Source organism: Anopheles merus, chromosome 2L, assembly GCF_017562075.2.
Source record: "Anopheles merus strain MAF chromosome 2L, AmerM5.1, whole genome shotgun sequence".
Lineage (NCBI taxonomy): Eukaryota > Metazoa > Arthropoda > Insecta > Diptera > Culicidae > Anopheles > Anopheles merus.
The window spans coordinates 32,198,414-32,220,061 of record NC_054083.1 but is presented as its reverse complement, the minus strand read 5'-3'; the positions used below and the strand labels follow the sequence as shown (position 1 = coordinate 32,220,061).

Sequence of the window (21,648 nt, the reverse complement as noted above, 5' to 3'; positions counted from 1 at the left end):
ATAGTGGCGACCGCCCCGGACTCACCCGGGCACACTCATCCACAAAGCACAGACGGGGTCAATTGAACATGTTGGAGGGAAGAGTTGTGTTGTGTTTTGCATCGCTGTGAGGTCCATTAAACTCTGCCCCTGGTACGCAGGGGCAAAGAACACCCCCTAGCCACCCGTTTCATTCGTCCCTCGCTTCCCCGCACCATCAGGTGACGCAAGGTTCTAAAAGGGCGGGCGCGGTTTCCATGACAACAATGGAATTAAACAAGAACGAATAACAAAAAAATACACATACGTTCAAACAATTCGAAGGCACTCACACAGGCGTATCAGTTAGTGGAAACTCTAAAGAAAAACTAGCAAGATACGTTTGGGTGGGTTGGTGTGTGTGTGTGTGTATTTGTGTGTGGGAGGGTAACTTCAATCACTCTCCCCCCCCCCCCAAACAGGGGGAACAGGTGAAATTGGGCACTGGCCAAAAACGCAGTCACTTTGGAAGCGCTCCCCGGTGCGGTACTGCGGCGCAGTGGGTCTTCGACTAGACTCCACACCTCTGTGAACTTAAGCATGAACTTCACGGTGTCGTTGGATCAGTGTGTTTACGATGGAATGATACACGAATTTTGTATGCATTTCAGAAGAATAACCACTTGTGTGTAGTTCTCGTTCAAATCACGAAAGATTATTCAACTTGTACGTGTTCAAACATTGCACAAACCGTGTTTACGTTCATTAGAAAGCTTTCGGGGAAAAAATAAAAGATTACTATCGCGTTGACAGTGCCATGTCGTAAGTGATAGTGCGATGGTTTGTTTGTGTAGTTGTGCTGAAAAAGGTGGCTATTCGGTTCGGTTTGAAGGGCTATAAAAGTGAGCGAAAAGGTGACCTTTTAATTAGATTCTTGCCATTCCGTACAGTGACACCAGTGGTGCTGATCGTGCGTGGCGTTCAAACAGCATTCTATCTTTTGAAGTAAGCCCAAGGAAAGGGATACACAAGTGTAAACAAAAGTCCGCCAAAGACTTGTCGGTGTACGGAACTCGATTCTGGGCTACGGAAAAGAGCAGATTGGGCAAAAACAAAAAAAAACAACAACCTTCAACTCCGTTTGATTTGTTTCACGCGCGTGTGTTTATCCGAGAAGTGTGTTGTGTTTGCAAAAAGGAGCGTCTGAGCAGTTGATATTAGCAAACGTGTATCACCGGGCGGGTGATTGAGCAGAGCAAAGATTGCCAATGACGCTCGGCGTTAGTCAATGTCGTCGATGCGAAAACGGCAGCGATTAGCTGTCCGAAGGTGTGCATATACGCGAAAACGCCACGCGCCCGGATCAAACGCGCAGTAAAGCGGCATCGTTCCGTGCCTTTGCTCATGCCGTCGTCGAATGCTGCTCAGCGGATTGATGAGGAAAGCAAACAGAAATAATGAAGTGCAATTTTCGTTACCTGGCGCGGGTGCTGCTCGCTGGCGGTTGGTTGCATCAGCTGCTGCTGTGTCTGGTGGCACTCCCGGCCCAAGGATATAGCAGTGATCCGCATCTGTTCGAGAATAGAGGTAATTTTTCCCAGTTCCGCTTGGCTTTCTTGCTTGGCTGCAATTCGGCTGCAAGTACAGCTTCCGGCAGAAGCAGTCCCCCGGAAGTGGGGTGCTGTACTCCTTTTTTGTTGTTTTATCGCCGACGCGTCGCGTTCCTTCCGCGCGATATGGGAAGTAGTGCTCCCGATCCTACGCCCAACGGGTTGAAGGATTGAAAAAGGGAATGCAATTTTACGGTCACTTCCTTCCGAGAAATGGTAATGTTTGCCGGTGTGGTGGAGTGTGCCCTTTTTTGCGTTCTCCTACCCACGACCGTTTGTTGATGCTTGATCGGAGCGCATCCCGCTGCTCGGTTTCGGTTCCATTAACCCCGGACTGCCCCCGGGTTACAATCGGGGAGATGCTTCAAGGCGGGACAAGTGTTCTAGTTTTTCCTTTTCTCAGCATCGGTTTCAATCTCCCACACTGAAAACAAAATAACAAAAAAACACCACAACACGAGCGACTGATTGATTGACAAAGATAATTGAAATGCTTGGACGAACCCGGGGACGGACTCGTTCGCCCGTAAATCAGGGTGCATTATTGGGGCCGGAGCTCCTGGGCGCTTTAGGAAGCAACCCAGGACCTCGTAAGCAAACGCCAACGTGACTAACGACCTCAAGGGGGGACGAGCGGGACCGTTTCGTTTTTGCTGCTGTTGGTCTCGCGTGCATCGCGGAAAATGGTGTGCCATTTCTTGTAGCATCTTTTTGCAAATAAACGGATGACAGTGCGGATGACACTGGATGCAGCAGTCCGGCGTGCTGTTCGGGGGAAAACCCGGATGCTATAGTAAGAATGAAAGAAACTAGCGCTCGTGCTGCGTTCGTACTGGGCCACCCTGCGCCAAAGCAAAACAACTTAATTGCGCTTGCAAAACAACAACTTAATTGAATTAAGCGTTGTCCGAGACGGTGCAGAGGCCCAGTTGCACCGTCACGGAGTGGCCCGTGTAGTGGCAGCTGCTACACCGCTGCAGCTTGTGCAAATCATCGGACTGCCGCTGCCTGGCTGCAACGACCGGGCGCCAGCAGCTGCACCCGGCGACCGACACCGTTGCATGAGAGCTTTGGGGAAAAATGAGTTCGCTCCGTTTTCTTCTATTAAAGAATGGCGAGAGCATTTTTGAAGGTACGCTGTTGTTCGCTTGCAGGCCCTTTTTTTGGTTTGCCGTCCCTAGATCACGCAGAGATGGCATGGATCTGCGACAAAGGTTCTTTGTGCCGTGCGGACACCTTCGCTGAAGTAACGGAGCACAATGGGGATGTGGTGGCGCATGATGATAGCGCTGGCAGTGGAAAATGGAGCGTAATATTTTCGGAATGTGCTTGCACTGTTTAGGACTAATTGTGTACATGGTTAGTAGTTGGGGTTCATGGGAAAGAGCCCTTTTCCGTTGAATGATTGCTGTTTTGTGCGACAGTTGGATCCATCTTGATGAATTAGATATTTTCCGTTTGGATTATTAGAAATCCAAGGATTCATATTTTGTTTCAATCAAGTCAAGGAGATTGCGCTTTATTAACATAGCAAATGTCCACGTTTGACTGATATTGTTTGAAATAATGCAAATGTTAGTTTTTTGTTATTGCAAAACGTCTGTATGCTGAACAAGCTGCGTGGTATAATAAATTTATTGAATTCTTCTTCTTCTTCTTCTTTGGCACAACAAGGCCTGTCGATCAAGGCCTACCAAGTATCCACTAGTGAAGTGAGCTTGGCTTTCAGTGGACTTATTGCTACCATAGCAGGATAGTCAGTCCTACGTATGGGGGCACGGTCTATTCGGGACTTGAACCCATGACGGGCGTGTTGTTAAGTCGTACGAGTTGACGACTGTACCACCAGACCGGCCCAAAAAAATTTATTGAATTAGAAGGTCAATAATTTGGTGTCTTATTATAGCTTGGTACATAAGCTTCATAAGGTATGTTGAGCTTCTTGGACATTGCTTCAAAAGGTACATAAGGTATGTTAAGCTTGTAAGATATAACCACGGTTCTGAGTCTAACAGATCCTTATTATATCGATTTCTTAATGTATGTAAACAGCATAGTTTGGAGATGTTCAATTAAAACACTTATTAAATTAGGCCTTTTTTACAACATTTATAAGAAACGGCCAGGTCGCATTGATTTAAAACTTGGTCTTTTGAAAAGTATTATAAAAGTGTTGTTACATTCGATGATTTGGTGTCATTCGTACTATCACAAGACATACTAAGACCATGCTGCTAAGAATGTTTCGATATTCTGATTAACTGCTTTATGGTAGATGGACTTCATCAAATCCACGTCTGTTAAATATCTCAGTGCTCATTACCCTGTAATGTGTTTCTTATCCTTTCTATTGCGTTGATTGTGTTTCTGTGTAGAGTTTCAAAAACAAATCTCAAATCTTAGGTTTACATTTAGGGAATTACAAATTAACTGATAATTCTGTTAATTATTATGGTCTACTCAGCTGATATGTTGTTGCCATTGATGACTCTCCAGATGCTAGAGGCGGATAATGTTTTAATACAAACATTTTTCCAGCTATAGACATAAGCTGCGATTGCACAGTACCAATCACATTTTCTTCAAAAGACAATGTTTCAAAAGTATTGCTGAGAAATGCAGACATCAACCTCATAAAAGCTAATCTTCTCCTTCTTCTTTTTGGCTCAACAACCGTTGTCGGTCAAGGCCTTCCTGTACTACTTGTGGGGATGACTTTCAATGACTATTGGATTACCCCCCATAGCAGGATAGTCGGTCCTACATATGGCGGCACGGTCAATTTGGGGCTTGAACCCATGACGGGCATGTTGTTAAGTCGTATGAGTTGACAACTGTAGCATGAGACCGGTTAATAGTAGCATAAATTCTGTCATCCAGTTGGTCTTAGATTTTCACCCATTCTTTGATAGCAACATTTAAAAACGCTGGATTCGGAAAGAAACTAGACCTCCATGATCGATGATAATAATATTATTTTGTTACAACTCGACCCAAAAAAAAAACGATCACCATTTGTCTATTTCTATTAAAGTTTCATCAGCCCGAAACTACTCATCGAATTTAATAATAGTCCCGTTGCGTTATACCTACCTGAATGAGCTCACAAACCTCCACCCCTTCCCGAGACGTAACAGATTGTCACAACTTTTCATACAGCCCATTCCACAGCTCAAAAGAAGCATTAGTCATTCGGTTTGTTGCTTAAGAAACTTCCCTTCCAGGATGGGTCCAACCCTCTGCCGCTGTTAAAAAGCTACTCCATGAATCTAGAACCGGGCAGAAACTGACAGCGACACGGCTCAGCACGCACGGCACATACAGAAGCTACAAAAACATGCTGGCTGGCTCGTGGACTGTGGAAGGAGCAGGTAGGACGGGGGCTATTTTGTTTTCCCTGCCTAGCTACCAAATTACCCTACACAGCACGGGACAGATGGAGGTGGAGGTGGAATCAATGGGCAAAACTTCGAATCGAAATATCAAAGAATCGAAGAACCTTTCCCACCCTCCGTATCCTCCCACGGGAACCATTAGAGATCTACCGGGTTTGTTTTTTTGTTGTTGTTGTTGCTCTCTGGCTCTTAGCGCCAAACCGGTAAAGGTGGATAAGCCGTATAAAAATGAGTTTTGTTACAATGCACCATAAATAAGCGACATAAAGCGTGTGCACCAGGAGGGCTGGCTGGGAATAAAAATCGGGTTGTTTGGGGCTCGGAAATTTGCCTAGCTCCAGAGAATGGGTAAGAAATATGTTTTTTTTCCGAATTTTCCTATATCCCAACGACGATCCCATGGAAAATAAAACAAACAAGAAGCTAGATCAAGCTCATGGATCCAGCTTGCTTGGCGGGAAAGGGAGACGGGCTGGAATGTAGGCAGTGACACAAACAAAACCCAACAGGATTGCAAATGAATCAATGGTAGGGAAAATAGATTTTAGGACCCGTTCGTCGTCTTCCGCCGAGCTGGCTGAACCGATTTTATCCCCACGAACTTCGGTCGACCGACGAAGGGGATACAGAGACGCAGGGTGGAGTGGAAAAAAACACACCCGCGCCGGTAATGGATTGCGTTCGTGCGCAAATGGCGACACATTTCCAGGGCACGGGTAACCGATACCGAACCCTGCCTGTACCTCCCATCGACGTTGCAAAAGGTGAAAAAGGTCGCGAATGTTTCCCACCGTGCCCGGAATCAGCAGTTGAGCGGACAGAGAGGGAGTGAACTCCCAGGGGAGTTGCTAGGGGATTGCTCTTCTTAAATCAAAAGTTTCCTTCTGGTGGAATCGAATTCGGCGGTGCTGTTGGGTTTTCGGTTCCGGTACGATGCCCACGGTGGCCCACCGGCCGTGTTTTCCCAAGCCGAAATAATGCGTCTACCGTACTCGGCGGGCTCATCCCTCTAATTTCATTTCAGCATAGTCGAGGTCGGGTGATATATTGAATATATGCAAATATGGCATCCCGCTCGACGGTGGTTCCATCGTGCCGGCACAAAGTGCGGCTCATGAGTGGCCTAGCCGCGCTGAGCAGTAGCGCTCTGTTCACTAGCCTTGATTACTCGCGTCGGTCGTAGCGCCGGAGCGGCGGACGGTTACGATTAATCCACCGACCCGGTTTGGAGCGCGTGCAAATGGTGCCCGGCTGGTAACCGTAACTGGCCACGACCATGGGGTTTACGGTGGCTCGGTGATGTGCTTCCGGGGCCGGCCGACTGGAACGAATGAAATTGGTCGCTTGGTCACCACAGCAGCATCAGCAGCACTGGCACGGGTTGTAGCTGTTGGTGGTGGTGTAGATGCTGTGCGACATTTGCGGTGATCTATTTGCACCATTTCGCGTGGCAAATGCGAACGACGGACGCGCCGAATGCCGAGTGCTGCTGCCGAGTGCGACGAGCGTGAATGGATGGTTCGGAGTTTGAAAATGAGCGTTATAGATGCTGGCATGCTTAACTGCCAATGATTGGAAATTAATCGTTTGCCTCGTTGATGTAGCAGAATTATTGTTGCGGGAGGGGTTTCGGCCGGGTTTGGCCGTTTGCTACTCCTGCTGCTGTTGCTGCTGCTGGGTGGAATTCAATTATTTGACCAAACGCAGGGCACGAATAGGACAAACACACACACACACAGTGGGTGTATTGGGTTCGTTTTTGCCGTGAGCGCATTGTTGTTGAAGGTCGCAATTGTGATTGCGAAAGATAAGCCTCTGCCTCTCTGCCAGCTCGGTTGGCTGTTAGAGGGTTATTGAATGCAAAACATCTAAATTTAATGTTTTCATAATTTAGCAGCTGGGCCATTTCAATTATGTTGCTGCACATTATTTGAATAGCTTTGCTGGAATGCTCTTTTTCATACACAGAACATATAAAAAACAGATTAAACAATAAAAAACGGTTCATTTCAATTCTATGTGAAATAGCCAGTTTTATAGAATTGAATTTTAATGATATTGATTTCTAATGATTTCGTAAATGTTTGGTCGAATAATAAGCATTGAAATGTTTGGGACTAGGTAAGTTTGGCTCTCTCATTACTGGGATATCGAATTAGTTTCCTTATAACAATCACGCTACTGATAATCTTTTGTTTAGTTCTATAACTTTGAAAAAACAGATTTCAAAAACATTTAAATCATTGAATTCGTTAAAGATTGGTGTAAGTTGTTGAAACTAATTTTTACTATTTTAAATAAACTATTTTTGAAGTTTTCAATAGATATCTCAAGAAAATCATCACAAAACTTTTTCATTATGATGAACTTTGTGCGATGTTTTGAAATCTTTGAATGTTAATTCACTACAACATTAAACTTAATTGGATGATAAAGTAGGATGTTATAATACAAAGTACTGATATGAAAAATATATATCTAGCTTAATATGGTTCTATTTGGCTGTGTAACATTCCAGCTGAAAACATGTCTTTTAGATTTCATTTTAGGTTATAAGCTCAGAAGATCCTCTGCGTAAAGTATGATAAAGCGCAGAAAGCAGACAAAAGTATTTGATGTAAAAACATATCTCGAGGATTGAAAGCTGATTGATAAGTTTTCAGATATTTTTGAAGAACAATAGACATTGGCAAAAAAAGGGAGGACTGACAAGGCATGACATAAATTTCAACAAAAAAAAGTCCCTATATCAAACTAAAAACAAAATTTTCACTCTACAGCACAGCCAGCAGAGCGGCTCAACAGTTGTCCCCGAGAACACTTCAAAACGCTAATCATTTTGTGCAGCAAAGCATATACACGCATAGACATACACACTCACGCACACATACACACACTCAGATTCGGCAAATTTCCCTCTCGAAAGCGTGAAGCACCGCCGGGAATAAAGTAATAATTTTCCGCACATAAAAAGCCCATCGGTCTTGGAGTTCCGACAACGGATCCGGAGAGGGACGGATCTGGAGAGAAAATCGCTTCCGACAAAATCGCATTTAGTATGTTTGTGTCTGTGCGTGTGTGTGTGTTTCTGTTTGGGGGGAATGTGTTTGGGGTAACTACCATCGCCACGGTGGAGTCACGAGAAATAAATTAACAGCAAATCTATTTTCCACCGAAAAATGGTGGACCAGGGAGAACGGACACAGCGCAGTACGGTGCTGCTGGACGCAGTTCACGATTGATGTCGCACCGGGGTTAACATTAGTGTTTTCCAACGCGCGCGTGTGTCTGTGAGGATGGAGGGTGCGTATCTCTCCCGTGCGATCTCTCCCGGAGCATCATTTGTATGCAAAGGAGGGCATGCCGGGTGGGAGGGCGACCGAGTGGCATTATTATGATACGGGAATTGAATTGTGGCTTGGACGCTGGAGCTTCGTCGTCGATGTCACTGATGCTGTTTTGTTGATGGTGGGCTGACTGCGCCACAAGCAGCAGTAGCAGCAGCATCAGATGATGATGATGATGATGATGATCGCTCTCTGGAGGCTCGGGACTCCCCTGTCGGTGACGTTCCGATGGATGGTTGTCGGTCCCATTACTGCTAACGGCTAATGATGCTCATGTGACTTTTTAGTGGTCTGATTTTTAGCAGCAGATTTTGCTGTTGTTCTATTCTGCACGGCATTCGTCCCATCTAACTGTTCCTGGTGGAGCTCTCCAGCGGTTTGGGACGTTGAAGCAGTGGAGGAGATGTATAACAATAATCGAACAATGTGTCCCATCACCGGGAGATCTGTACCGAAATGCGCTTTCATTTGCAAAAAGCGTTTTTTGTTTTTTGATTGCACGAAGCTTTATATCGGTGTGTTTTTGTGTCTGTTTTGCATTTTTGGACATCACTTACCTAACGTGCCAGTGCGATGGGTAGAATGTGGTTTGCACTAGCATCGGTTCCAATGGCTGGCTTTTTTGTTTTTTTGCGATGCCTGCAGCAGCAAAGAAATGACATCAACTGTTTGATGGTTCGTTCGGCATTTTATAGCAGGGGCTTTTATTGAAACTAACAAGCTAACATGCGGTGAAGCTAAATAATGTGATGGACTGTAAGCAGTCGTTTGAGGTGGGCTGAAATATGGCTGTTTGGAGCGTTCGGTTAGCGCGTTTACTGGCGTATTGCGGTGGGAGGGTAATTATGTTTGGCTATTTTTATTTCATATTTTTTATTTGTTGCATGATTTGATGAAGACTGCTCTTGTTTATCACATATTTGACACCTTTTTGCCATTTTTATCAACTCTTGCTGCCAAAAAGAAGATGTTTAAACTACCATACATTAGTATTTTAAATTCTTCTTTTTTCGGCATCCACCATTTTCTTTATGAATTGCGATAAATAAGCTGGATTCAAAGCATTATAAAAAAAATCTTGTTTTGTGTGTTTTGAAGCTTAACAAAGGCATATTCTAATTTCAATGCGTTGAAGAAATCATCAGAAATCGTTATGTAAGATTAAATGACATGTGCTTAATTGAATAGTGTAAAATAAACATAGGACTGATTGTCTTAGCTCACCCTTATCTAAAATTTACGTGTTGATTGTTTATTGTTTGTGTTGTTTACATAAAATGGTATCTGTTGCTTGGCACGCAAATGGTGGGTGAACTTTTTTGTAAAGGGTTTTGAATGGAAGGAATATTAATTTTTTCACTGGCAATAGGGCCCGATTAAGCAGTACGCAAACTAAGCGACCGCGTGGTGCCCCAAAGTCTCAAGGGTTCCCGAGAAGAAGAACACACCCGTTGCTCACCAGTAAATTTCCCACTCAATCCTTCTCTAGTATAAAGTATCTGACCCAATTGTTCACTCGACACATCTGAAAGGCGTGCATTTGTGTGACCACTTAGGGCCTTCACTCGTGTTAATCCGCCACTGACTGGCAATCCAAGTTTGGCAAAAGAATGGCGTCTTTGTCGAGTAGACTGGTGGTAGGATGCGCGCTATATCCATTGTAATCGGTCAAAATTGTGGTACACAAGCCTGTATTTGCCACAGATCAAGATCGCTTTCAAATTGTTGGAACATTTCTTCCTGATACTATTTTTGACATTTATCATACACATTTTACATACTATTTTTGATGATGCGGTCATACCGTCTACGCATAGGTTTCAAAAATTTCTTGCTTCGATGTATGCTTCGATTGCAACTGTAAGTGCAGCAAATGCGAATGACCCTACATCTACCATGCTAAATTTTCTTTTCAATGGATAATTAAATGCAATCGCTAAGAGTTAAAAATAAGGAAAGGAAATGAAATTTATTGACACTTAGAGCTTGTTCATAGTTTCAAGAAAAACCGGGCTGCCTTCTACACGACTGTCTTAATGTCAAGCCCTTCAGCGCAAAGTTTAACATGTATGTGTGATAAAATATAAGATTACAAAGGAAGGAATAAAGCAACAGGTTGGTCAACTGAAATAAGGCTCTCTTCTGCTTAGGTAGATGCTTTAAGGTTGTTCAAAAGGTCATATTTTTCTGAGCGCTATACCAACGTTAATGAAGTCACGCTGCACCAATATGTAGCACGGTAGACCAAAAACACAACTGTACCAGTCAGCCCTAACATTTAGTTCATTCCCATCTTCTCCCTCCCTTTCGGTGCAATCCCCACTTTTAGAGTGTCATTTCAGACTGCTACCGTGTGGCGGAGAACTCATGCTCACGGATCAAAATACACTTGAGCGATTATTATGAACCATTATAAAGCGATCTGCCCTGTAGTGTAGCACGTGGCCCGGCACGGAGCGGCCACGAGTGTTCGCCACAGTCTGGCGCGCCGCGTGTCATGGAAACGTCCGACCAGCTGTTGCAAAGTCACCGCCCCCCGAGCAACAGACGACGTGAATGGATTTTGGGAAGGTGGCATTTTAGTCACTTCCTGTGTGTGTGTGTGTGTTTGCCCCGGCACTGCATGTTTGAAGCGGTTTGGTGCGGCACACAGCATCGGTTTTGGCGAAGAGGTGAAGGGCCGGTCCGCGACCGTTCCGGAGTCTATTGACAAATTTCGATTCAACGAGCGTTGATCTAATTTTGATGAGCGGGCCCCCGGCAACGGATATTAATCCGCGCTTGATGCTCGCGATACAAGCGCACCCGGCGACGACACCTTTTTGGCGCTGACCGCGCGGGTGGTATAGCACATCATTGGCACCATTTGGGTCACGATACAGTACCGAAGAATGGCTTCGAAAGGTTTCGATTCACTGTAAACGTGTACTTTTCACAATCACAAAACTGGCCGCGGGACGATCGCTGGCTCGGTAGCAGGTGGATGCCAGGCGGTACCAGGGCGGTGATTGTCAACGATACTGGTCCGAAGGCTCGAAACCAAAACCCCGTCACCAGGTGATGAGTGATGCCGATTTGATATCGATACGCGGGCGATACACTGGTGCGCTGGCGTGCCAGTGATCGATTTTCGGTGTGGCAGTTCCGCGTACTGCCAGGAACAGGAAGCTTTCCCACCGTGTGCACACACACACACACAAACACACATGCTTTACGCTGCAGGACAGCAGGACGATGATGACGCTCCGGGTTGATGGATTTTATTGGGCGAACACTTAAATCACACTTACCTGCGGGGAAGGAACTGGATCTTCGGGGCGAATATTCGAGCGGTAGATTTGATTTTGGGCAATGTGCCAACTGTTCACCTCCTCCGTCTATGTGTGTTTGTGTGTGTGTGTGTGTGTGTGTGTGTGTGTGTGTGCGTGTGTGTGTGTGTGTGTGTGTGCGTGTGTGTGTGTGTGTGTGGAAGGAAAAAAAATTGCGACCGAAAAAAGCTCCGCCAAATCGCCGGCAAAGGTGGCAGAAGCGGCAAATAAAAAGCGCGAGCAAAACAGTGGACGCTCCCACACAATCATCGTTAAATTTATCGACACATCCGTCCCGTCGATCAATCGATCGGGAAGGTTTGGAAGCGCTTTTCTTCACCACCACCACCCGCCCCCGGAGGTTGGGGTTTGTCGGGGTGTGCTGATTCCGTTTTGTTCCTGATTCGACAGTGGGCACGCACTGGGAACGCAGCAGAGTTTGGGTATTTAAAAGCGATTGAATTTTCGGCCCGGCGAAGAATTATGAGATACCGGATAGGCAATACGAAGTTCTCGCGGCCATTCCGCCGCGGCTTCGGAGGGCTCTGGCGCGCGAGCGGGCCTGTCGAACGATTGATGAAAATTGTGATGGAAGTCAATTTGGTGGCGCGTCGTGTGTGGATGCGTCATTGAAAGTGGAAGCTTTTGTGCCGTGTTCTTTGCTGCCATACGCGCGAAACACTCTCACACACAGTGCAAATTCAATCGATCGTTCGATTTTAATCCAAGATAAGTGTTTTATTACTGAGCCTGACGGACTGGGGAAGGGGTCGGTCCTGCGTGACGGTCGTCTACTGCTGTCTCACGCCCTAAGCCGGTGTCTCTCCTACCAGTGCTAGTGTCTCCAAAGTCCATCATCATTTACGCATGAGTGTGTCCTGGTCGGCTGGCCGGAAAATCCATCAACTCCGCTGCGTTCGCTGCTCGTGTCCGTGGCGGCTGTGGAGGTTGGTGATGATAAATTTTAAGTGTACTTTGTCAGGGATCGGCTGTATTTTATCTACGCTTTCCGGCTTCGTTCGCCCCCATCCTTCATTCTGGGCCACGCGTAAGCCTTCTCGGCATACAGTTTAATGCCGTTCCGTTAGGAGCAGCGGCACCAGTAAAGATTGATATTTCGACAGAAAAGGGAATTATTAATTTAGCGGAAATAAACTAAGCGTTTTGCGGGCCATATAACCGGCCGCTGCCATTTAACGGAGCTCCATCTTTGAGCAGGTCTGTCCATCCCATGTCGATCCGGTGCGTCGTTTTACGGCCCAGTGAAATATCTACACCGGATTGGACGCAATCATGTAGAAAGGGATTGCGAAGTAGGGTGCGGGAACGGTCTATGCGTGAGTGTGAGTATGTGTGTAAAATAAATATAATGCCAATAGAATTTTCATCGGTCGATTGGTGATGAGGATTACTGAAGAGAGAGAGAGAGAGAGAGAGAGAGAGAGAGAGAAAGAGAGAGAGAGAGAGATAGAAAGAGAGAGAGAGAGTAAGAGAGTGAGAGAGAGAGGGGGGGGAAGAGAGAGAGAGAAAGAGAGAGATAAAGTGACAGAACAGGCAGGGGCAAGAATAAAACATAATCGGATATTGAATCCGTGGCGAAGACATTAAGCGGAAACAGTCCCGGAGAACCCCGGGGAACTTCTAAATGGAAGTGGGGAATAAGGATTCCGCTTGCGTAGGAATAAAGTGTTCGATGGGATGGCAGGATGGGATACACACACATACACACACATATATACCCCTTGCCCTATCGTGCCTGATTGTACGATATTTGTGATCCGCTTCCCAGTGCCTAAATGCGTTGCTCATGATGATTGATTGCCCCCGGAAGGGATGACCGCATTTATGCTTACGGCACCACGGCTACGATTTGTATCGAACGCTTGTTACTGTCAGAGATGTTTGTTGCTGCTCTCCCCGTCCAGACTGCTAATGTGCGTCGTTGGTTCTGCGTTCTGGAGGTTCTAAAATATCGCTTTCGGGTTTGTGGGTTGTGTTTTCACAGAAGATGCTTGCACGGTACCCACGAATCCATGTAGCGTTAACAAAATAACAAATTGTTGTTGGGATTGTGGTCGTAGAACAAAGTTTAACTATGTTTCCATGAATCTGGCATGGGGAAGTAGCAATCAATTTCTAGACAACTGTTAAATCGAGGATTGTATTCAAATTTTGAGAGAGTGACCATCATGTGGGCGATATGTTGGTGTATTTTCTTTGAAAATGTTCTCAAAGGTATTCCTGCACAATTAGGAAGCATTTGAATTTTCCTTAGGTGGCATTCGAAGTTGATCGTACATCTTCTAAGAATACTGCTATTACTGAACGAGACGTTGACATTTCGAAGACATTGGAAATGAAGTCCTTCATTTCTTAAAATCTTCAAGTCAACACAGTCATTGCAGTCCAACTATCAAAAATATTTATTTATGCCTTGCAATGTAAACTCATAAAAGTTGATTAAAAATGGGTGAAAATAAATTATTTAACTTGCTATTTTTTGGAAGAATTGGCACATTCCAAACTTCGGAGCCAGCCTTGGTCCGTTGGTCTTAGTTTTGTGATACCTACTGAAATATAAAGATCATATTTAAATATGTTTCAAAATATTTTTGAGGCGTATAGAAAAAGCCTGAGCCTTTATTTGTATACATACATGACTTCATTACTAAGCATGTAATTAGACACTCCATGCTTCGGTAATTCCAAATGATGATGTCTTCAGTACGATTTAGCAGGCTAAAACTGTTTGTTGTTTGTGAACATGACAGATTAATGAAACTCTAACATTTTCCCATGATATTTTCCATTACATGAGTTTGTACGGCCATTTGATTCTCAAAAGACAATCATACAAATGAATTTATCTTCAAGCATTGCAAAAAAATTACCAAGCGATGGAGATTTTCTACTCAAAATCAAAGCATCCGGTAATTCATGATAGTATGCTTAGTTTAACTACATGCATAAGTTGTATTGGACTGGAAGAACAAACATTTAATGCTTTCCCATTAAAATTCACTAATGGAATAATGCACTACAAACGATATGAATTACCAATACGATGCGTTGTAGAATGTAATGAGAAACAAGTATTAGATGATCAAGAGTTTCGATAACTTACCACCGATTGCTTGTATCTAAATTGTTGATCGATTGTGTGTGTGTGTATATCTATGCTGTTGCTGATGCTCATTCAGCCCTTACTATGACTCGTTTAATCAAGATAGAGGCAAAATTATGAAGCTTCTCCTGCCCCCCCCTCCCTACCTTCCCCTCTTCTAGTACGAGTGGGTACAACACAGGAACAACTGTTCCGAGAACGGAACTAGCGATGAGTCAATGTTACCGAAGTAACCGAGCCTGGTTTGTTTCGTTCGACTGTCGATGGTGCCTTCCCCTCTTGGATGCCCCATAGTTCAGGCCTCCAATCAGGTTATGTTTGTTGAATCGATAACCGTGTAAAGGCGGAAGTAAATTGATACCAGGCTCATACACAGTGGACCTGGTGCGCTATCTGCGTGCTTACTTACCATTGACTTCACGACGGTTAGTTGCCTGCAATGGGAAAGGAATGGAGTGGAGATGGAGAGGAAACGGTCCGCGAAAACCAAAGCAATTCCTCATAACTTGCGCGTACGGCAAACTTTTAGGTTTCCACGCCCACTTTAGGTCGGTGCCGCTCCGTCGGTTGGGTGCGTTCAATTTCCGGTGAAAGTCCCCGGGACGGTTGAAGCAGCACCAACCGGCAGCAGCAGCAGCAGCTGGCATCCAGATATGGATCAGGGCAAATCTCCCATTCCCCCCCTTTGCACGACCGCGAGAAATCCACGAACCTTTTGGTAGAGTTTTTCGCGCTGCTTCAGCAAAAAGTAGGAAACGCGTGGGGAGCACACGCAAGAGGAGGCATTTTTGACTGCGCGAACTAAGCGGAAAACTTTCCTTTCCTAACTCCCCCAACACGCTGTGCGTACGCGAGCAGGACTTGCGGTTCTTCTTCACACGGCTGGTTGGGGGATTTTGTTTTCTTTTTTGTGTATTATTTGCTGCTGTTGTAAGCAATATGTTTAGCGCGAACCTCGGCCCGCTTAGCCCAGGACAAGATGCTCTAGTTTATCGGATTGCGGGTGGTTTGCTTGGTGCGGCCTCAACGCAGTGGACGGAGCAGCGACGGGTTCGGGCAAAACACTCTTCAACCACCAAACTGTCTAAGGCTACGCACAATCGCATAAATCTTGTTTTTTTCGCCCGAGACGCAGAGACCTCGGTGTGTATGGTTGTTGTTCATGTCTTTATGCATTAATATTATTTTGATTCGATTTCCAATTGCTCGGGAGCAATAAATCATGCAAGGGTGTTTTTTTTCCTCCCACCGCCCACATTGAAGTATGCTCACGAGAGTGATTTGACGTGATATCCTTTTTTGGGGGGTTTTCTCCCGGGACGATGGATCGCAAGTAAACAGGATGTAAATGGGTATTTTATGAGTTTGTTTTGTTTGTAGCTGGGCCCTAGAAACAGCAAAAAAAAAGTTTGTTTTGCAACCCAGAATGACGAATCAATTGTACAACAATGGAGTGAATTTGCTTTAACTTTAACCACTAATCGCCGCTTGACGGATACTTCCCCCGTTCTCCACCAGATGGCTACATCATCGGGAACTATCTGCAGGCCACCGACCAGGACATTCGAGACTTCTTCTGGACTGGGTCCGGTGATGGGCCGAGCTCGGTGCTGAGCCCGTTCGAGCGGTTCCCAATCAGTGAGGACGCAATCATCAAGACGGCCACGGTTGTGGCGACCGTCTACATCGATCGCAACGATGGCCAGGGCGGGTACGACGATCTGTGCATCTTTGACTGTCCGCCGGGAGGCGATCGGGGCGACGGCATTGACCACCTGCCGAGCGACGGGGACGAGGTGGACGACTACGGCCATACCGTCGACAACGTAACGCCCACAGACCGACGCTTCTGGCTGATGACCGTCATCGGGGGCCTGTACGGTCGGCCCGACTATCCGGCACTCGAGAGCAAACTGGCCAAGCTGTATCGGGTTGCATTCGCCAGGTATGGAGACCAGGAAGATTTGCCCCCTTCGCTCGTGCATTGAGTAGCTTCTGTTTTCCTTACTTCTACTTACTTTCGAGCAGGCAACAGGCATTACATCTCGGTATCAACGCAAGCACCAACAACAACCAGCAGCAGCAGCGGCATTATCAGAACAACAATACACTCGAGCAGCAATCGATGGCCGGGGAGGACGGCGAGCTGCTGCTGCTGGGCCACCGTACCAAGCGTGCAGTATCGCCCGAGCGGGACGGAATCCACCGCGGCTTAACAGCAGCGCAACAACAAAAGGCTGCTGCTGCTGCGGGGCCAAAACCGGAGCCACCTTCCGCCGGGCGGATGCTGCTGAATGGAAACGTCATTGCGTACGAGCGTGGTGCAGGGCGGCACAGGCGACGGAACCGGCAGCGCAAAACCGTACACAAAAGAGACACGGTCCGGATGGTGCGGCTGGAGGAACAGCCCCGTGGGAGCGAGGTGCTGCCCGTACCGCCCGTAGTGGAAATCATCGGTGGAAACGATCCGACCGGCCCGATGCCCGAGCCGGATCAAGAGGAAAAGGAGCCGGGCAGTGGCAGCGCAGCCGGTGACAGCAATGGCGGTGAAGAGTCCGAAGAACAGTTACGGTATGTTACGGGTTTAAGAGCGCGCGGTCCAATCATCCCTGTGTCCCCAGTCCTGCCGAGTTTCTAGTTTCCCGGTTCTATTGTTGCCATATGTCCTGCTTTCTTTTGTGTGTTCGGTGGGTTTTTTTGTTTGTTTGCTTACCCTCTCTCCCTGCTTTGCGTGTGTTCGTGTGCTGCACGGGCTGTTCCATGTTCCAATTGCACTTCACTTATCCTCGAGTGGGTATGATGGTGGCCCTGCTGCTGCTGGGTACACTTGATGTCGAAAAATTCAAAACAAGCCTGCTGGTCCGTTCACAAATACGGAAAAAGAGCGAGAAAGAGAGAGAAAGAGAGAGAGAGAGAGAGAGAGAGAAAGAGGAAAATCGAGTAGAAAACAAAGCTTCAAAAACGAAACCACCTAACCTAAAGCTGAAGAGCGTGCGCGCAGTTGGCGCATCCCTCTGCTGCGAAGCGATTTGCGCTCGATATTTGAACAAATGGCTTCCGTGTTCTTTCATGTGTACCATGTAGCATTATGTTTCTGTACATGTATGTGTGTTTGTGTGTCTGTATGTATGTTTGGGTAATCGTTCCAGTACGCTGGCCGGTGGTGCTGCTGCCGACGGTGGTGGAGAAGGACCACCGCCCGACCGGACGATGGTTAGGCGCAATCACGACAAGGATGCATACTCGGCGGGCCGACGCAAGGTGCGGATCCTGATACACAATACCACCCACTTGCGGGAGGAGGATCGATTGTCGATGGATGACGCCGGACGGGCAAACAACAATCGCTCCAAGAGCCAACGCCGGGTAGTGGGCGCACCGGATACGACGAAGTAAGTGCGTACTCTTGCGGTGACCGTGTCGGGTGGGGCGGGAAGCAGTGAGTGGGGCCAGTCACTAATAGTGGCTACGGGATGAGCCAACCTATTTGCGAATCGGGGCGGAGAGTCGGGTGAAACCGAAAAATATGCTTTTGATCCCGCTCTGGAGGGCTTTGTTTTTGTCGTCCTGTTCCGGGGGCACTGGTGAAGTGTTTGCGCTGGTGCGTTTTGAGTGCACGAGGACATCACGGGGGATTTATTGTCGGCTGGGCTGGGAAGAGATGTTTAAGTACACTTACACATACCGTGTGTATTGGAGTGTAGGTTTTCGTTATGGGTAATTTGGGTAATTGTTGGGGATTTTTGTTGTTGTTGTTGTAAAGTTGTTCGTGCAATTGAACCAATTTCTGATAAGAATTTGTCTAGTGCAAACGTTTAACGCACTGAAATTAATGCTCAAAAAACTACTGGGGAAAATGAGGTTTTAAGCGTTCTGCAAAGTTCTCTGAGGATGTTTAGTACTAATGCTCCAACTACTCTCTCCCTAGTAACACACTGAACCAAACGGAAATCATCTACTCCGTGTTTGTGGGCGGCCTGCCCGTACTCGCGACGACGGCCGCCGAAGACATGAAGCTAATGTCGCAGGACGAAATGGAGCACGTGCTGGAGACGATGGTGTACCTCAAGGCAGACCGTACGTATAGCACAACCCGACACAAACTGACCCGCACTGCTACACAACCACGCACGAGTACGGGTGCTGCCAGCGCACACAAGCCTGGAACCGCAAGTACTCGTTTGTCGTGGTTTTGTGCGGTGTGCGGAACGTGTCCGCGTGTCTCTAAATACTCTTGCTAACTAACCCCACTGGTACTCGTTCACCCGTTGCAGCGTATCTGAAGGAACCGCAGGCGACACCGTTGATACCGTCGACGCAGAACGGCAGCGGTAACGTGATAGCGTTGATCGGCCAAAACCCGAGCCTGGTCGTGGTGTCGTGTGTGGCGGCCCTGCTGCTCCTGGTGCTGTGCGTGGGGCTGTTTCTGCTGGCGCGCGGCAAACGGAAGCACATCGGTGAACTGAAGAAGTGAGTGCGAGGCTGCTAGTTGCTGGTCGGTGTACATTTCCACTCGTAATACCTAATGACTACTTTATGGTTGGACGTTTTTAGGCTGGAGTCAACGCAAGCGCTCGTAATGCCGGGCACGATCAGCGAGGAGCTGAATGCGCTAAAGACCGGCGAAAGTGGCAGCAGTCGCCATCCGTCACCGTACACGCGCGATCCGTCCGCCAACGTTAGTCTGATCGGGCAGAAACCTTCGCCAACGATCCACTTCCCGCTGCCACCGATGACGCGGCCCACCTCCTCGTCCTCGAGCTATTCGTCCGACTCGTCCGTGTACTATCCGAAGCGCAAGCAGAAGCACCATCATCATCACCACCATCATCACCACCATCAACAGCAGCAGCAGCAGCAGCAGCTCCAGCAGCTGCAAGTTCAGCGCCACGAGCTGCTGGACGAAAAGTCCGTCAATCTGAGCAACAAGCTGCAGAAACAGTTCCACCTGCAATCGCTGCTGCCCGTGCACGGTGGGCCCGAGAACGTGTACGCCTCGGTGCAGAAGCCGAAGAAGGAGTCGAACAAGCGGCGCCGGAAGTATCTGGGCGAGAATCGGGTCGGATCGTTCGAGGGTGGCGGGACGGTGCCGGTGCCGCCACGCAGTCCACTGACGACGACCACCGCCAGCAGCGCTAGTCCGAGCGATCGGTCGGCGTACGACGATCGCGAACCGAAGCTGGTGCCGGGCGGCCCCCCGTACGGTCACACCGAAACGTTCAACACGGACGTGATACTGAAGCACTACCTGCGGCGCAAACCGCTGGTAGGGTACGGTGGCGATGGGCCGGGCCTACCGGTCGAGGCACTGAACCGGGACAAGATCCGTGTGCTGGAGCAGTGCGGTGGCGGTGGTGGCGTGTCGGTCGATTCCGGCAGCATCGGGTCGTACCTGAGCATGGCGTCGGTGAAGAGTTTCCCCAGGTTTGTCCCAGGGCTTTCATGGAGAAAACATTCATATCGTCGTATCGGCTAACTGGGAGCGTTTGTCTGTTGCAGATGCTTTGTGCCGGAACCGCTGAGCCGCGTGCTGGAACCTGTTACCATGACCCATCTGGACCAGTCGGACGTGTACGCGGAGGGTATGAAGTCGACCGGGCCGGACACGGCTGCCACTAGTCAGTACAACACCGACACGGAAGTTCACCTAACCCGAACGCAGAGTGATGGGGCCGATCCGGGCGTGGTGGGCCCGATCGTATGGCAGATGCACAAGAAGGAGATGGACGGTGGGTAGAGCTTCTCTTTTGCGCTTAATCCACATTTCAAGCTCAAGTATACTCTTCAGAGATCGCTAGCCCCATGCGCGACCCAGTGGTGACGCGGAATCGCTTCGAGGGCCTCCTGGAGGGTGCCATCCAGCTGTACACCGATGAACCGGAACGGGAGGAAGAGCAGAAGAACTCGATCCCGTTGCCGGGCGTTATACGCCCGGTGGAAAATCGTGGCAAATCAGCTGTCGTTGTAAGGTAGATTCGATGGCAGCAACTGCTCGCACGTTCTCACTCAACGCTTCTTTCTCATCTCGATCGTTTTGCCCCGCACAGAGAAACATCCCGCTCGTCTTCGGCCACCATACGCCCGGTGACGGCCGCCCCGGCACGTAGGAACCAGCCGGGACTGGCGGTGGAGCATCCGGTTTCGCCCACGCCGGGCACTACCCGTGGTGGAGCGTGGAGCAGTGGCACCCATTCACCGCTGGTACGGCCGATGAGTGCGGGCCCGTTTCACACCCCATCGGGACCATCGGTCGGTGGCGCACTGGAGGTGACACGCATTACCGCACCGCAAAGTGTTCTTCAGTCGACGGAGCTGTCGACGGCCCCGCTGCTGCAGAACATCATGCAGGAGCTGAAGCGTTTCCGTAACGAGCAATAATAGACGGGCGCCGGTCGGGTGCCGCACCACGGAAGATGTTCAGAACAGCAATACCTTTACATAAGAGCCTTTTTAAGCGTGTATTATGGGGGGGATCCTTGCTTGAGAAAGGAGAAGGGAGTTTTTATATACGTATATTTGTACCTATACATTACACATTACACCATTACTACAACGTACTGTAAAGATTCACCGAGTTAGATCGACTAGTGTGTGAGAGAGAGAGAGAGGTTTTGATTATTTCGACGATCGCTAGGGGATACGGCTCTAGCAGATGGGTCGTTCTACCAATTTCCAATTTCGTACTACCCCCCCCCCCCCCCCCCCCCCCTCAATTTCGGTAGACATTAGTCAGTGTCGCAATGGCACGTAATTTTAGTCCGGATTACAAATAAAAGGAAGCCCGGCCACCCGGCAAACGGATGAATGCGTAGAATTTTAAGCAAACGTAAATCCGCATCGAGCAACTTTTTTTTATTGTTTTGTTTTCGTGAAAACCTACCCAACTTTAAACTCTTCCAGCGTGTT

General features: G+C 47.8%; 1 protein-coding gene across 2 annotated transcripts; it reads left to right on the top strand.

Annotated features, from left to right (window-relative positions):
• The first annotated feature begins 487 nt into the window (after positions 1 to 487).
• On the top strand, positions 488 to 21,409 carry LOC121593849. Of its 2 annotated transcripts, none has more exons than XM_041916585.1 (10): positions 488 to 1,545; positions 16,261 to 16,687; positions 16,771 to 17,313; positions 17,892 to 18,134; positions 18,671 to 18,819; positions 19,017 to 19,212; positions 19,297 to 20,166; positions 20,242 to 20,471; positions 20,531 to 20,711; positions 20,790 to 21,409. In XM_041916585.1, exons 1-10 carry the CDS (start codon positions 1,416 to 1,418, stop codon positions 21,118 to 21,120), a joined length of 3,300 nt encoding a protein of 1,099 aa, XP_041772519.1. In that variant the 5' UTR covers positions 488 to 1,415; the 3' UTR covers positions 21,121 to 21,409. The 2 variants fall into 2 exon arrangements, with proteins under 2 accessions (XP_041772519.1, XP_041772520.1); XM_041916586.1 differs by having other exon boundaries at positions 20,531 to 20,706; positions 20,790 to 20,946.
• The last annotated feature ends 239 nt before the right edge of the window (positions 21,410 to 21,648 follow it).